The 17,084-nt window shown below is 41.0% G+C and overlaps 1 protein-coding gene across 5 annotated transcripts in view; it reads left to right on the forward strand.

Annotated features, from left to right (window-relative positions):
• The window catches only part of stard9 (StAR-related lipid transfer (START) domain containing 9), a 298,527-nt gene that overhangs the window by 279,881 nt on the left and 1,562 nt on the right, over window positions 1-17,084 (forward strand). For 4 of the 5 annotated variants that reach the window (XM_068039742.1, XM_068039744.1, XM_068039745.1 and 1 more), the window contains 8 exons: window positions 491-694; window positions 3,269-3,452; window positions 3,939-4,073; window positions 9,925-10,036; window positions 11,078-11,208; window positions 11,842-11,906; window positions 12,698-12,903; window positions 16,439-16,518. In XM_068039742.1, coding sequence (XP_067895843.1) covers window positions 491-694; window positions 3,269-3,452; window positions 3,939-4,073; window positions 9,925-10,036; window positions 11,078-11,208; window positions 11,842-11,906; window positions 12,698-12,903; window positions 16,439-16,518 — 1,117 coding nt within the window. The remainder of the gene's footprint in view (window positions 1-490; window positions 695-3,268; window positions 3,453-3,938; window positions 4,074-9,924; window positions 10,037-11,077; window positions 11,209-11,841; window positions 11,907-12,697; window positions 12,904-16,438; window positions 16,519-17,084) is intronic. The other variant, XM_068039743.1, reaches the window with a different exon arrangement.

A 17,084-nucleotide genomic window follows, 5' to 3' on the forward strand; every position in this document is an offset into this window, starting at 1 on the left:
CTTGAACACATCAAGTAGATCACCCCTTAATCGTCTATACTCCATATTATATTCTCACCCCAAGAAACAAGCAACAGGCATTGATTGGAAAATCCACTGCCATATAGCACAGGCCATTCTCAAAGTCTCAGTGATCAGATCCTCATTTCTCAATGTCCAAATGGGCATTTAAAAAAATAATGTTTTTAGTAACCATGGCAATCCTGTTAAGTCATGATAACTGCACATTGCTAAAGTAACAAAGAGATTGGGTATCATGATGGATTAGTCCTCTAGTTTAATAGCAGATGGGATATTCATGGACATCCATTTTAGCAAATGTTGCTAATATTTATACACTTTAATCATGCACTCAAGTTAACTCTGCTGAAAGATTGTGATGCAATCTGCAGCTATGTATTAGTCACTTGATCACTAAAGTTTATAGTTAATCAAGTGTTGCAAAAAACATCAACTTAATGATTTTCTATATTTGTATGCAAATTACAAGACACGTGAAAACCATAGAGGCCTTGAGAAAGGAGAGAGATGAGAAACTACAGAAGTTCAGAAGGACCCGTAGTCTGAGCCCACAGAAACATTTAACTTTGCAATGCCAAAATCATCCGACCACATCCCATCAGGAACAAGACCTCCCAAGCAAACGCAGGAACTACCTCCAGCGGTTACGCCAAGATGTTGTGGAAAACACAAGGTAAGTCCTCCGTTATATAAGGAAAATTTCAGTAAGGAATTGACAGACAAGTGCAGCATCCACATTACTGTGCAGAAAACTATTTACATTGAATGTTTCCAGAACACTCACTCAATCTTTCACTTGTCTGTTTAATGGAATTGCAATACATTTCTTACATTTGGGACACTTAAGACAGGAGTCCCAAAAGGACAGGTTAGCAAAGCAGTTAATAAAGCATGTGGGATCCTGGACTTTATAAATACAGCCATAGAGTACAAAAGCATGGATGTTAAGCTAAAGCTTTATAAACCACTGGTTCTGCCTCAGCTGGAGTGTTGTGTCGAATTCTGGGCACTGCACTTTAGAAAGGATGTCAAGGCCTTGGAGAGGGTGTAGAAAAGAATTACGGGAATGATTCCAGGAATAAGGGATTTCAGTTACGTGGACAGACTGAAGAAGCTTGAGGTTGTTCTCCTTAGATGAAAGAAGGCTAAGAGGAGATTTGATAGAGGTGTTTTAAAATTATGAAGGGTTTAGATAGAGTAAATAAGGAGAAACTGTTTCCAGTAGCTGAAGGATTGATAACCAAAGGGCACAGATTTCAGGTGATTGGCAAAAGAACCAGAGGCAAGAGAAGGAAAAACTATTTAACACACCGAATGGTTAGAATTTGAAATGCACTGTCTGATAGGGTGGTGGAAACAGATTCAGTAGTAGCTTTCAAAAAGGGAATTGGATAAATACTTGAAAGAACAAAAAAAATGCAGGGATATGGGGAAAGAGTAGGTAAGTGGGACTAACTGGATTGGTCTTCGAAAGAGCCAGATCGGCTGAGTGACCTCCTTCTGTGCTGTAATATTTTATGATTCGATAAAAAGCCCCTTTCTTCCTTCTCCTTTTTCCACAAATTAGACCCAATTTACATTGGATTTCTTGAGTCCAAGTCTTTGGTGTAAATTAGAAACAGTTGTGTTCCCAACACTGAGCCCTGGGGCACCCCAGTCAGTACTTCCCTCCACAACCCTGATGTAAATTCTGTAATAAATATCCCCGGAGTGATTTCTACCTTTCAGCCAAGTTTTACCTCCAATCCCCATTGCTTTTAACTAATTGCTTTTTGTGTACAACTTTGGCTCAGGAAGTCTAGGTACATGTTGCAGGGTTCAATTCCCTTTCTAAATCTATGTTGACTGTTTACGAAGTTATTATTGTCCGCATAATCTTCAAACCTGGTGATCATTTCCAAGATCTTAGGTGAGACTGAGGTATGACTCTAGTTGGCTGTGTTTGATCTGTCATCTTGGAATTTAATATGGCAGTACACTGGGTTGTTGCCAATCTTCTGGTATCTCCCCAGTGTCTAGAGACTATCTCATAATAATTGTCAGTACATCACAAATTTCTCTCCTAGAGCTCTTTAGCATGCTGGGACAGTACCATCTATCCTTGATCATGTCTTGTACGTACCTGAAGGAAATGGTCAGAATGATTACTGTCTTTTGTTTATCCGCTGTTTCCAGCCCATTTGCCTCTTTATGGTTCTCGTCTCATCTCTGACCGCCCTCGTACTGGTGTAGTACTGAAAGAAATTTCTTGGGTCCCTCTTCACCCTGATCCTTGTCTGAAGGCCACTGCTGATTGATCTCTTATAGCATGCCTCATAAAAAATCCCAGTCCCCATAAGTGCTTCACAGCCAATGAAGTACTTTTAAAGTATAGCCCTAGGAATTAGCCAGTATAGATACAGTGGAGAAGGTCAGGAGCTGTGACAGAGAATAAACTTGCAGCAATCCCAGAAATTTGCATAGTGACTAGTCATTGGAATTATTTCTTTCGAACTCATTTTTATAACTTTTTCTTTGCACCTTTAGTCAGTAACGGATATTTTTTTTTAGAGATACAGCACTGAAACAGGCCCTTCGGCCCACCGAGTCTGTGCCGACCATTAACCACCCATTTATACTAATCCTACACTAATCCCATATTCCTACCACATCCTCACCTGTCCCTATATTCCCCTACCACCTACTTATACTAGGGGCAATTTATAATGGCCAATTTACCTATCAACCTGCAAGTCTTTTGGCTTGTGGGAGGAAACCGGAGCACCCGGAGGAAACCCACGCAGACACAGGGAGAACTTGCAAACTCCACACAGGCAGTACCCAGAATTGAACCCGGGTCGCTGGAGCTGTGAAGCTGCGGTGCTAACCACTGCGCCACTGTGCCGCCCATAGTAAAATGTGCGGCAATCTTTAGACAATGGATTGTACTTGAGCTGTGGCATGAAAATTCAAGAACTATAAACACTGTTTAGTCATGGAAAAAGATAATTTCATGAATTGATGTGTATCAGTGATGGTCCATTCATGATCTCAATTTATTCCTGCAGTCTTTGAAGCTCTTTACCAAAGCATTAATTCAAGAAAGCAGCTCACCACAACCTTCTCGAGCAATTAGGGATGGGCAACAAATGCTGGCCTTGCCAGCAACGCACTTATCCCATGAGAGAATTTTAAAAATTAAACCCAAGAAAATAAAAGTCACAATGTCCGGTGGTGACACACTTAATGAATTGTTGTAATCCTCTAGAACTCAAACCATTATCAAGGGGAGAGAGGAGACCACTTCAGAGATTGAGTATCTACTTAGAGATTATCAGAAGGCACGAGAGGAAGCAAAAGTGGAAATAGCAAAGGCAAGGGATAAGCTACGTGCAAGGGCTGAGAAGGAGAAATGCCGTTTACAACAACAGATGATCTCACAATTATTGAAGGTAACTTTCAGCAGCTATCAGATCTAATGGGACGTTTGTGTAAATACTGAATAGCCATGAGTCATTTGACATTAAGTGCATCGTGTATATGAATAAGAACTTAGTTGAAACTTGTAATGATTTTTACAACAATCCCATTAATGAAAATATTCAAACAAGTAGGACAGTGCAAGTACTTGATGTGCATTTTAAAGCTGTAACTAGAGGAAATTAACTTATTAACTATTTGTTAAAGGAAAGAAAAAATTGGCAATGGAATCAGAAATTGGAGTAAAGAACATAATTACAAATATGCCATTAATGTAAAAATGAAGAAAATAGTTTGTATGCATGCATTTTCTGGGGAATTTCTTCATACCTTTCAAGAATATTATTTCATTAATCTTCAACTTCCTTAGAGCAGTAATACGTTTTGTCAGGATTTGGTTGGGCTGATTATTAGAATATTAATTTTTGGATGTTTTGCTATTTTTTTCCCTTCAACAGGAGGAAGGGAGGGTGAAGAACGTAGCTAGCCGAAGCAGTTTGTGCACTGGGTCAAATCTTAGTCTGTCTTCCAATCCCACATCAGGCTACAGCAGCAGCAACACAGCCTCACCCGACATCAACCTCCAAATCAAGGTGAGGCTTCAGTCACTGGTAAACGAGCATTGATTGGCTGATGAAAACTCAAGTTTTTTTCATTCTTATGTGGGTGCAATGGATACAACATCAGTTATTCTCTGTTCTAGTATCCCAGTTTGGTTTGGTACCTAGGAATCAAATTACTTCAATCAAAGTTCTGCTATTTTTAAACGCATTTATATAGCAATTTTCATGATCTCAGGACATCCCAAAGTGCTTTACTGCCAATGAAGTGGTTTTGAAGTGCAGAAATGCAGCAAGACCTGGACAATATCCAGGCTTAGGCTGATAAGCGGCAAGTAACATTTCTGCCACACAAGTGCCAGACAATGACCATCTCAAACAAGAGAGAATCTAACCATCTCCCCTTGACATTCAATGAAATTACCATCGCTGAATCCCCCACTATCAACATCCTGGGAGTTACCATTGACCAGAAACTGAACTGAACTGGAGTAGCCATATAAATACCATGGCTACAAGAGCAGGTCAGAGACTAGGAATCCTGCGGCGAGTAACTCGCCTCCTGGCTCCCCAAAGCCAGTCCACCATCTACAAGGCACAAGTCAGGAGTGTGATGGAATACTCTCCACTTGCCTGGGTGGGTGCAGCTCCAACAACACTGAAGAAGCTCAAAAACATCCAGGATGAAGCAGCCCACTTGACTGGCACCCCATCTACAAACATTCATTTCCTCCACCCCCAATGCACAGTGGCAGCAGTGTGTACCATCTACAAGATGCACTGCAGCAATGCGCCAAGGCTCCTTAGACAGCATCTTCCAAACCCGCGACCTCTACCACCTAGAAGGACAAGGGCAGCAGATATATGGGAATACCACCACCTGCAAGTTCCCCTCCAAGTCACACACCATCCTGACTTGGAACTATATCGCCATTCCTTCACTGTCACTGTGTCAAAATCCTGGAACTCCCTTCCTAACAGCACTGTGGGTGTACCTACCCCACATGGACTGCAGCGGTTCAAGATGGCAGCTCACCACCACCTTCTCCAGGGCGATTAGGGATGGGCAATAAATGCTGGCATAGCCAGTGACGTCCACATCCCAGGAACGAATATTTAAAAAATCATTGTCGTAATATAGGTAATGTGGCAACCATTTGTACACAGCAAGCTCCCAAAAACAGCAATGCGATAAATGACTGGATAATCTGTTTTATTGATGTTGTCGAGGCATAAATATTGGCCAGGACACCAGGGAGAAATCTCTTTCTGTTCTTCGAAAAAGATCATGGGATCTTTTATGTCAACCTGAGAGGGTCGATGAGGCCTCGGTTTGCCTTCTCACCTGAAAGGCAGAACCTCCGACAGTGCAGCATTCCCTAAGAGGTTGAAAATGTCAAATATATATATTTTATAAAATTACTGAAAAAAGGTAAAAAGCTATGCAGTCGACCATCTTGATCGTTTTTACATCTGATCTCCAGGAATCATGTTAGTGCACAAGGCAACATTTTACTTTTAGCAGATGTCATATAGAGATGCAACCAGAGACAACTGTAATAGAGATAAATTACAAAATAGACTCCTGTGATTGCTGGTAGAACAGAAAGGAATTGTAATGAGGCAGCAACAGAGTTTCAATAATCTAAAGCAGCAATAAAAAGAAATGCTGGAACCACTCAGCAGGTCCGGCATTTCTTGTTTTTATTTCAGATTTCCAGCATCCGCAGTATTTTGCTTTTCTCTAAAGCAGCACACTGTCCTGATTGAGCAAGTGATAACTGAAGCACCATCTTCACTGCTTGCAGGACTCTGTAAAATTAGAGCACTTGGGCAGGGAACCAGACCACAAACTGTAAGTTTAGAAACTTGTTTGTTGCAGGATGTTGTCCCATGTCAAATCTCTTTTTAATTCATCCTTGGCATTTATTGCCCAGCCCTAATTGCACTTAAGAAGGTGGTGGTGAGCTGCCTTCTTGAACCGCTGCAGTCCATGCGGGATAGGTACACCCACAGTGCTGTTAGGAAGGGAGTTCCAGGATTTTGATCCAGCGACAGTGAAGGAACGGCGATATATTTCCAAGTCAGGATGGTGTGTGACTTGGAGGGGAACTTGGAAGTGGTGGTGTTCCCATGCAACTGTTGCTCTTGTCCTTCTAGTTGGTAGAGGTCGTGGCTTTGGAAGGTGCTGTCAAAGGAGGCTTGGTGAGTTGCTGCAGTGCATCTTGTTGATGATATAAACTGCTGCCACTGTGCACCAGTGGTGGAGGGAGTGAATGTTTATGTTGGTGAATGGGCTGTCAGTTAAGCGGGTTGCTTTGTCCTTGATGGTGTCGAGCTTCGGGTATTCCATCACATTGCTGACTTGCGCCTTGTAGATGGTGGAGAGGCACCAGCCTTATTGATTAGTTAACTCGGTGTTTTAAGCTTCTGTGCAGAGAGAATAATGGGCTAGATATTTTGCACGCTGCTTGTGAATGGACAAATAAAAATCTACCCAAAGAGTTAGCAACCGTTTTTACCGGAAGAGCCGTCTTTAAGAAATGTGCCTAAAATACCAACTGTCCAGAGCCGCAAGACAGAAAGAGATAACATTTTAAAAGATGAAATAAAGGAATAAGCACAAATTAAGGTGATAAAACTGTTTATCAAGAACACAATGAACATTATGGTTATCTGATGCAGTAAACAGACAATTGCATGACTTTTGCTGGTGCCTATAAGAATATGAAACAAATGCTGAAAAGTTCAATGATGTGTCTGAGTCAAGATGTCTTAATATAACATTTAGCATTTCTTTCCAAATTCTTGAAGTCGACTAGCAAAGGTTTCTTGTGATTTATGTATTGCATTTTTAAAAAATGTTTTAATCAATGCAAAAATCTTTGTCTTTGTCTTCTATGCACCACTATCTGTTGTTATCCCTTTCTTTCCATTGGTCAAATATTTATTCTTTTGGTGCGTAACTCTGATTTTGTGATTACTTTCCAGCTCCAGTATTTCATCACAGATCTCATTAGACCATTTCTCTTCAGCCTTCCTACATGCATTCTTGATTTTCTTTTCAATTACATCATACTCAGGTGTGTTTCCTTTCTGTCCCCTTTCTATCATCATTGCTAATATCTCACCTGTCATCTCTTTTTCTTTTCCGTTTGGGTAATATTTCCTTTGCAGCATGTTGCATTCTCTACTTCATGTTTTTCCATTTGTTTTCTATTGTTCAGAGACCTCTGTTTTTTTCAGGATAGAGGAAACAGAACATTCATACTTTTTTAAGTGTGATTGCCTCTCTGATCTCATCCTTCAGCATGTCTAGGTCTAAGTGGTCACACACCTTTTTCTTTTTTGGTATTTTCAGTTTCATAATTTTTGCCGTAAGGAGACAATATATATCTGCACCAGGATGCGTATGAATGTTCCTTATACTGTTTCTAAAACATAGTTTCATCATCGCATAATCTATTTGATTCCTATGCACATCACCTGGATTTCTCCAAGTATGCAGTCTTTTTGGTTACTTAAAAAAGGTGTTTGCCACCATCAGATCATTTTCTTGACAAAATTGTATCAATCTCTCTCATTTCTTGATCCAAGACCATATTGACAGTTCCTGATGTTCCTTCACTGATTATAGTATTTAAGTCACCCATGACAATTACCAGATCAGTTGATATGACTTGATCATAACACTTAAGATGTCGCCAGAAAAGGCCTCTATTTCCTGCAAACTGTGATCTTATGTCGGGGCATAAAAGACAAAGATGGTAAAATATTGTTTGAAAGGGATTCAGTAGCAAAAAGATGGACAGAATATATAAGTGAATTGTATAATAATCCAAGTTGAGGGAGTCCTCAAGATTTAGAGGCAAAGAAAGGACCAAATGTTATGATATCAGAGGTAAAAGAATGCTTTGAAATTGATGAGTACAGGAAAAGCTCCAGGCAGAGACGAAGTAACAACAGAACACCGAAAAGCCCTTGGAGAAACAGAATTAGAAGTGATAACAGAAATTTGTGATCAAATGCATACCAAAAGATACACTCCAAGTAACTTGAGACATTCATTATTCTTTAAAATACCTAAGAAACCTAAAGCAATGGAGTGCAATTGGTTTAGAACTATAAGTTTATTGAGTCATCTCATTAAAGTGATCTTGAAAATCATAATAGAAAGCAAGAATAACACACTTGAAGCAGAAATTGGTGAAACACAGTCTGGATTAAGACCATCTTCAATAAAAATCTAGAAGTAAACATTTACATATGCTTTATAGATTATGAAAAAGCATTCAATCACCAAATGTAACATTTCAGTAAAGATGTGAGATTTATCCAGAGCCTATATAGGGACCAAATAGTGAGCATCAGGCTAGAAAATGGACAATCAGATATGTTTCAAGTGAAGAGAGTAGTACAGCAAGGCTGTGTACTGTCGCCAAAATTATTCAATCTGTACACAACAAATATTCAGAGAATTAAATGTACTTCCAGGTGTAAAAATTGGAAGTAAGAACGCAACAAACTTGCGGTATGCTGACGAGACAGGGCTACTTGCATAATTAGAAGAGGCCCTACAAAATATTGTAGATCAAGTAAAATTGAGAAGTTTAGAATATGGATTGAGTATGAACACCAAAAAGACAAAAACGATGGTAGATAGAAGGAAAACATTAGACGAAACCAGAGTGAAGATTGAAGTGGATGGTATCACACTGGAACAAGTAGATAAGTTTGTCTGTTTAGGACAAATAATAACAGAAGTAGATGCAGTGCTGAAGTCAGAAGAAGAATAGAGATAGCCAGAAGTAATTTTGTGAAGATGAAGGATGTGTTAACAACAAGAAAACTCAAGCTTTTAACGAGGAAAAAACTCATAAGATACGACATTCTATCCACTTTCCTGAATGCCTCAGAAACCTGGACAATAAGTGAAGATCTGCAGAAGAAAATAGAGGCCTTTGAAATGTGGATGCTAAGACATATGCTTAAAATTCCTTATGCAGAGTTTAAGACAAATGAAGAGGTGCTTGAAATTACAAGAGCAAAAAGAACTCTTTAAAAAATGACATTCAGAAAAGAAAACATCAGCATTTTGGCCATTTGATCAAAGCTGAAAAGCTACAGAGATCTCTTCTAGAGGGTAAAGTGGAGGGCAGCAGAAAGAGGGGTTGACCTAGGTGTAGATAGATGATGGACGTCACAGAGTGGTTGCAGATGAGCTACAGCGCAAGATAGTTAAGTATGATATACCATGACAGCAGATCTCCTGGTAGGAGTAGCAGTGGAAAAATGTTCCATAACAATCTCTCCTATATTTTTTCCAAATAATTGCAATTTTCGCTTGAAAGGGAGCACTCATCCTAAAAGTAGGAGGGCTATGATTCCCTGTCCTTGAAGCTCTCTGTTAAGATATTTAAATGGTCGGTGATTAAAAACCATGAATTAAAACTGTAACCAATCAGCATCTGTTAGTTCACCAGGTGCGCATTCATTTTCACAAAAACAACTTCTATACATGCTGCCAGTCATACTAAAACATTTCTTCTAGACAGTCAACACACTTTATTATGAAGACTATGATGGGAGAATTGACAGCTTATTTCAGTTTAAAATTCACTGAATTGTCTGAGAACCGGCCAATAAAGGTTAGAAGCCACATATTAGACATTACGGAGCAGCAAGCCACTCCAGAGCCACTGGTTGCCGACCCCTAATCTAGTCCGTAGGAGTTCCACAAGCCGAAAAATGATCTATGAACCTTTATTGCTGTCATTCTGTGCAGACATTTTGGGTACAGATGTCCACTGCTGTTTTTAACACTCTATAAACTATGATATTGTTATTTCAGGTCCTCATTATTTAACTGTCTTTTTAATGCTAGAACAAAAGTAGCGCTGATCCCATGATAGTCAGCAGAGGACGCACAGCATCTCAAATTTCACAGATAAATGTAACAGAGCATCCAGCAACTGAAATCATCCAAAGTTTCCATGGTGAGTAACAATCAATATAGTCCGTAAACATGAGCTCATCCAAAACTCTGCTGCCCGTATCCTAACTTGCATCAACTTCCATTTAACTCATCAGTTCTGTGCTCACTGACTTTCATTGGCTCAGTCCAGTAACACCTCAATTTTAAATTTCTTATATTGGTTTTCAGATTCCTCCATGGCCTCACCATTCCATATCTCTGTAACCGCCTCCAGCCACAAAACCCTCCAAGATCTCTGCACTCCTTCAATTCTTGCACTTTGCAGATTATCATCGCTCCACCATTGGCAGCCATGTCATCAGTTGCTGAGGCCCGAAGCTCTTTTAGGCAAATCTAGCAGACCTGCTCAAACTGATGGCTTTCCGTTGAAAAAAACAATTTGTGTCGTTTTGAAAATACACATGCTGATTGTACACTACGAAAACACGTTAACTCAAAAACCCCTCTCTAAACACTCAATATCCTTCTCTGTCCCCTCTCCAATAACTGAATATCCTTCTCTGTCCCCTCTCCAATAACTGAATATCCTTCTCTGTCCCCTCTCCAATAACTGAATATCCTTCTCTGTCCCCACTCCAATAATTGAATATCCTTCTCTGTCCCTTCTTCCATCATTGAATATCCTTCTCTGTCCCCTCTCCAATAACTGATTTTTCTGTCTGAAATGATGACATAAAAACTGCACATACCTGTGCTCTCATTGCGGCCAAATACAGTTTTTAAGTCACCTCTGTGGATTTATGTAGTACAACCCTTGCTAAGCATCCCAACATTCCTTTTGCTTTTTTAACAGCTTGGGACATGGTGCTTCATGGTTTTAGTGACCTTTCCACTAAAACACCAAGAATCTTTCTTTTTGCTGCAATGCCTGTTGGAAATCTTGTGGTTTTATAAGGCTGGGAGTTTTGGCAAAGGAAAGAGATGTGGTTTAACTGCGATAATGGGTTAAGATGGCAATTGAAATTGTCAATGGATATGTGGAGTGCTGAAGATGTTTTTGTAGAGAGCAATAAAGAATATTGAACATTTAATTTTCTTCCAGCAGCTTCCTGTCCACCTGTTGAATTAATTTCAGGGAATACAACAAAAGACAACAGTTACACAGCAAGTTCCATCTGTCTTAAAAAATACCAGGATTTGGCAACTCACACTGTTGCTTCTGTTAAAGCAGAGGTAAGTTTTCCCAGATTTATGTTGTTGTTGATGCATTGTCCCTTCCATTTATGATGATGAGAATGCTGACAACCCTTCAATCCCTCTTTCGAGTGGCCCAATCTTAATGTGAGTTTAGGCAGTGAATTTCAGCAGGGAGGATCATAGCTAAGCCTTCACATAATGTCCCTCTAAGTACAATTCCTGCGGGGGCAGCTGGATATTGTTCTAAAATTCGAGGTGATTTGTGCACCACCTCACCTTACTCCCTGCCCCACCGACCACCCCAGCCTTCTAAATCCTGGTGCACTGAAGCCAATTGTAGCAGTACTCCACCCAACTAGGATGAACTGATTCTGCCCAGATCAGGGATCAAAATGTTACCGATACCATACCGCATGCTGCTTTTTGTTTTGCTATTCATTCTCTGGATGTGGGCATCACAGCTATGGTTGGAATTTATTGCCCATCTCGAGTTGCCCTTGACTGTGACTTTGCGGGGGTGGGGGTGTTCCCAGCCACCTGCTGCTCTTGTTCTAAGTGGTAAAGGTCACAGGTTCAAGACCTGTCAGCCATCCAGAACCAACACTTCACGTTTTAAAGTCTATTATTTACATTGTCCACAAAATACATCATGATAAACTCTCTTTCCAGATCATGGTGGCATCGTTCAACAATCTCAGAAACCTTCTTAACGGCAACGCAGCAGCTGGATGGAGGTAGGTGCAATTATTCTAACAACTAAAACAAATCTACTAAGTTTACCCTTTCAGTCCTTAAAGAAATTCTATAATACTTCCCACAACCTATGTATGTCACAGAGTACTTTTAAAGTGTATTCACTGTTGCAATGTAGGAAACACCACAGCCAATTTGCGCACAGCAAGCTCCTACAAACAGCAATGTGATAATGACCAGATAATCTGTTCTAGCGATGTTGGCTGAACATAAATATTGGCCAGGACACTGGGGAGAACTCCCCTGCTTCTCTTCAAGATACAGCACCGAAACAGGGCCTTTGGCCCAATGAATCCACGCCGACCATCAACCACCCATTTATACTAATCCCACATTAATCCCATTTTTTCCCTCTCACATCCCCACCTTCCCTCAATTCTCCTACCACCTACCTACACTCGGGGCAATTTTTTTTACAAAGGCCAATTTACCCATCAACCCGCAAGTCTTTGGCATGTGGGAGGAAACCGGAGCATCCAGAGGAAACTTGCAAACTCTGCACGGGCAGTACCCAGAACCAAACCCAGGTCGCTGGAGCTGTGAGGCTGCAGTGCTAGCCACTGCGCCGTCACTAGTGCCATGCGATCTTTTACATCCACCTGAGGGGGCAGGTGGGGCATCAGTTTAACCTCCGACAGTCCAGCACTCCCTCAGTACTACCTAGATGTTGTGCTCAACTCTACACAAAAGCAGAAGAAATGCTTTGTGCTTTATTTTGTTCCCCAAAATGAACTTTGTGTGAAGTAATTTCAATACTTTTTGTCTTCATTAGATACCACTGCACAGAAAAGGGGATCCTAATGTTCTATAAGCAGTACACCTCCCCAACAAAACATGGCTTTATGGGTGTTGGCGTGATTGAGAAACCATTGCATTGTGTATGGTGCATGGTGAAAGATCACAGCAAGAGGCAGCTCTATGACAAGGCAATAAAAACTGTGGAAGTACACCGGCAGCTGGGAAATGGCATTGAGCTCGGTAAGGTGCTACTATTCCCAGGGCTCGGTGAAACGACCGACAAATATCAATTGAAAAATGAAGATTTAAGAAAAAGATGTTGGAGAAATTTAATGCAGTCACTTCTATGTGATTGGCTTCTGTTCTTTCAGGGATTAGTTGTTCTGGGCAATGACGATGTGAGAGATCAGGTTAGGTGGCTGATCTTAATCTGCCCCAATCCTTGGGATACCCAATGAAATTCAGCAATCATTTTGACCAAGCCTTGTGAGCTACACACCAGAAAATAGCTCATTATTCCTATGCATGGGCCATCATATAAGGGGTTTCTCTCGAAACTGGTGGGAGTAACTTGTGTCCCTTCACTGACCGATTACACTTGTTTTCTGAAGTGCTTCTATGTGTGTCTGCAAGTTCTGGCCGGTGTGGTCTTGACACCAGTTTGTCTTGGCTTAACCCTGTTTGTGGTTGGTCTCACTCTTGAGTATGTCAGATGTGAGCTCCTACTGGGGATCTGCCAGTGTGAACAGGAGCCGTGACCAAGTCATTGCTGACAGATGAGGGGCTTCTTCACCCTGCTCCCACTGACGTCCAGTCTTCTCGCACCAAATAGGCACCTACCTGCTGCTGATGGTAATAACAAAATGCCCACTAAACTTGGTTGGCTGGTGTTTTCACAGGTATATCAAGATAACTTTTAGATTCTGTTGGTACTTTTTTAAACATTCCATAGGAGCTCCAGGTGTTCACACAAAGCCTTTCTCAAGGAGAAGTAACGCAAGGATATTTACTGAGGACCCAAGCCCTCTGTATCTGCAGACAAATCAGCTTGGGCATCCCTATCTTAGCATCCACCAAGAGGATTTACGTAGCAGATTTCTGCACTGTCCCTGACGACATTAAAAGTCTGCACATCTAAACCCACTGATTTGAGGACTTTGTGCAGACTTTCTTCAGGATATGTGAACAAATGTGAATAAAATCCTCATCCCTCAGATGTTTTGGCAGCGGATACTAGGTTTGATTGTAGAAAACGACTGGAGAATCTGCCACAAGGCAAGTAAATAAGTAGCAATTCTGCAGTCCTTTTTAGATTTTTGCTGGCAGACAAATAGGAGCAGAATGCTGAGTAACATTCCCTCATGTTCAACTTTGGACTGGGTCATGAGCGATCCGATAGAGCAGAGAAGGTTAATAGAGATTTAATGAAGGTGCTCAAAATTGTGAGGAGTTTTGAAAGGGAGAAACTTGTTCGACTGGCAGTTGGATCGGTAATCAGAGGGTACAGAATTAAGATAATTGACAAAAAGACCAGAAGTGGGATGAGAATTTTTTATTGTGCATCAAGTTATGATGAAAGTCAGTTGGCTTTGTTAACATGTTTGACTAACTTGATTGAGTTCTTTGTTGAAGTAACAGAGGATTGATGAGGGTAGTGCCCTCACTGTTATGTATGTAAACATTCAAAAAAGCATTTGTTAAAGTACCACATAATAGACTTGTTAACAAAATTGAAGCTCATGGGATTAAAGGGGCAGTGACAGCATGGATATGAAATTGGCTAGAGTTGTGGTGAGCAATTGCTTGTCAGACTGGAGATGGCTGTGCAGTAAAGCCTGGCTCGGGTATAAAATTAAAACCCGACCCGGGCCCGAGTCCTTTAATTTTTTGAAATACCCGACCCAAACCCGCATGCTGCATACAGAATACAGACCCAACCCAAATCAGACACGTAGTCGGCTTTGGTCAGGTTCGGGTCGGGTAGCAAGGCTTTATTTAGTCCATGGTCCCGCTCCCCATTACTGACCCCCCCCCACCCCGGCTCTGAGACACATTGAGACCGGGAGCAGGCCTGACACAGCCCATGGTCCCACTCCCCACTACTGATCCCGTGGGTGTGAGACAGTGACAGTACCTGCAGCGCCTTTTCCATCCGGAGACAGGGGAAAGGATGTTGAATGGTGTGGCGTGGGGAATGGGGAGTGTCCAGTATCTGCATCTAGGTCCATGGTGTGGGGAGGGGGTGTCAGTCTGAGGTAAAGCCTGGCTCGGGGAAATTAAAACCTGACCCAGGCCCAACCCGAACCTACCCCAGTCCTTTAATTTTTTTAAATGCCCGACCCGAACCCGACACATAGTCGGGTTTGGTTGGGGTCGAGTAGCCAGGCTTTAGTGTGCAGGAATTCCCAAGGATCGGTATTGCTCTTTTGCTATATCTTAATGCCCTGGATTAGGGTATACAGAGCATATTTTCAAAGTTTGCAGATGATACAAAACTCAGAAATGTAGTAAACAATGAGGAAGGTTGTAACATACTTCAGGAGAACATAGTCTGGTGAAATGGCTGACACTTGGATGAAATTCAGCAGAGAGAAATGTGAAGTGATACATTTAGGTCGGAAGAATGAGGAGAGGTAATATAAACTATATGGTACAATTTTAAACTGGGTGCAGGAATAGAGAGACCTGGGGGAGGTGTGTGTATAGATATTTTGCATAATATACATACAAATTCTTGAAGGTGGCAGGACAAGTTGAGAAGGCTGTTAAAAAGTCATAAGGGATTCTTGGCTTTATAAATAGAGACATAGAGTACAAAAGCAAAGAAGTCATAAAACACTGGTTAGGCCCTACTTTAGGAAGGAAGCAAGGCCTTGAAAAGGGTGCAGAGAAGATTTACTAGAATGATACTAGGGATGAGGGACTTCAGTTATGTGGAGAGACCGGAGAAGATGGGATAAAAACAAGAAATGCTGGAAATACTCAGCAGGTCTGGCAGCATCTGTGGAGAGAGAAACAGAGTTGACGTTTCAGGTCAGTGACACTTCTTCAGAACTGGCAAATATTAGAAATGTAAAAGGTTATAAGCAAGTAAAGTGGGGGTGGTAGACACTTAGCGATTAGGCACACTACAGCCTCCTGTTCTCCTTAGAGCAGTGAAGGTAAAGAGGAGATTTGATAGAGGTGTTTAAACTCATGAAGAGTTTTGATAAAGTAAATAAGGAGAAACTGTTTCCACTAGCAGTAGGGTTGTTAACAAGAAGACACAGACCAAGTTAATTGCCAAAAGAACCAGAGGCAGTATGTGGATAAAAGATTTTACACAGCGAATGTTATGAAATGGAATACACTGCTTGAAAGGGGAGATGATTTAATAGTAACTTTCAAAAGGGAATTGGATATATACTTGAAAGTGAATAAATTGCAGGGCTATGGAACAAATTAAGTAGCAGTTTCAAAGAGCTGGCACAGGCACAATGGGCCAAATGGCCTCCTGTGCTGTATGGTGGGATAGAAGTAGACAGTTAAAGAATCAAACAGGAGACTTGGTACAGTTCTTAAATAGGTGGCCATCCAAGTACAGTTGATAAGTGGTCAGTGGTTTAATGTGTAGGCTACATATTTATATATAATTCATTTGCAACTGATATTAAGCAGTAATTTTTTTCTTGCAATTCAATCTCAATCTGTATCACATAGCTTTAAATATAGAAAATGCTGAATGATGTTCTTTGCAAGTTCATGGCCCATTTATATTTGGCATTTTCTCTCCAAGTTTACCTTGTGAACGACACCTCTTTGTGCTACCTCAACCAGCCGAGGGACTTCTGCTGCATCAGTGTGGAGGCAAAAGAGGTAAGAGCAACAGCATACCTTCCTTTTGGTGCTTATTTCTTCTCGTGCTAGAGCAGTGGATACCCTGTTGCACTACTTGAATAACAATTAACACTCTCCTCACTCTGACATTTGAATTTATACACCCAAGGGTCACAAGAACGTGCAGAAAAGACTGCTCATAAGTTCTAAATGTACTGATGCTCAAATCACCCAATTCTCAAATAATGATCCAGTTCACCCTCATTTCTTTTTCGCCACAAAGCTGCCTGACTGGACAGTTACATTCTGTAGGTTTACCACCTCCTACATAAAGCACTTAAATCTAATGTGTGCAACTTTCCTTGTCGCAGCTGGACCCGTGTTCTCTGGTTTCATTGTTAATGATGGTCAAACATATTAGTGAGATTTGATCTATCTACTTTTGAATACTATTCCCATGACCCTATTTCAGAATAAACAAACCCAGATTGTTCAACCTCTCGTCATGGCTCAAACACCTTGAATACAGTAGTTTGATTGCAGTTCTCTGCATTGCTTCCAGTCTGGATATCTTCACTGTCTGGTGAACACTGTACACAGTAGTC

The sequence above is a fragment of the Heterodontus francisci genome, chromosome 9 (genome assembly GCF_036365525.1).
Source record: "Heterodontus francisci isolate sHetFra1 chromosome 9, sHetFra1.hap1, whole genome shotgun sequence".
In the NCBI taxonomy this organism is placed as follows: domain Eukaryota; kingdom Metazoa; phylum Chordata; class Chondrichthyes; order Heterodontiformes; family Heterodontidae; genus Heterodontus; species Heterodontus francisci.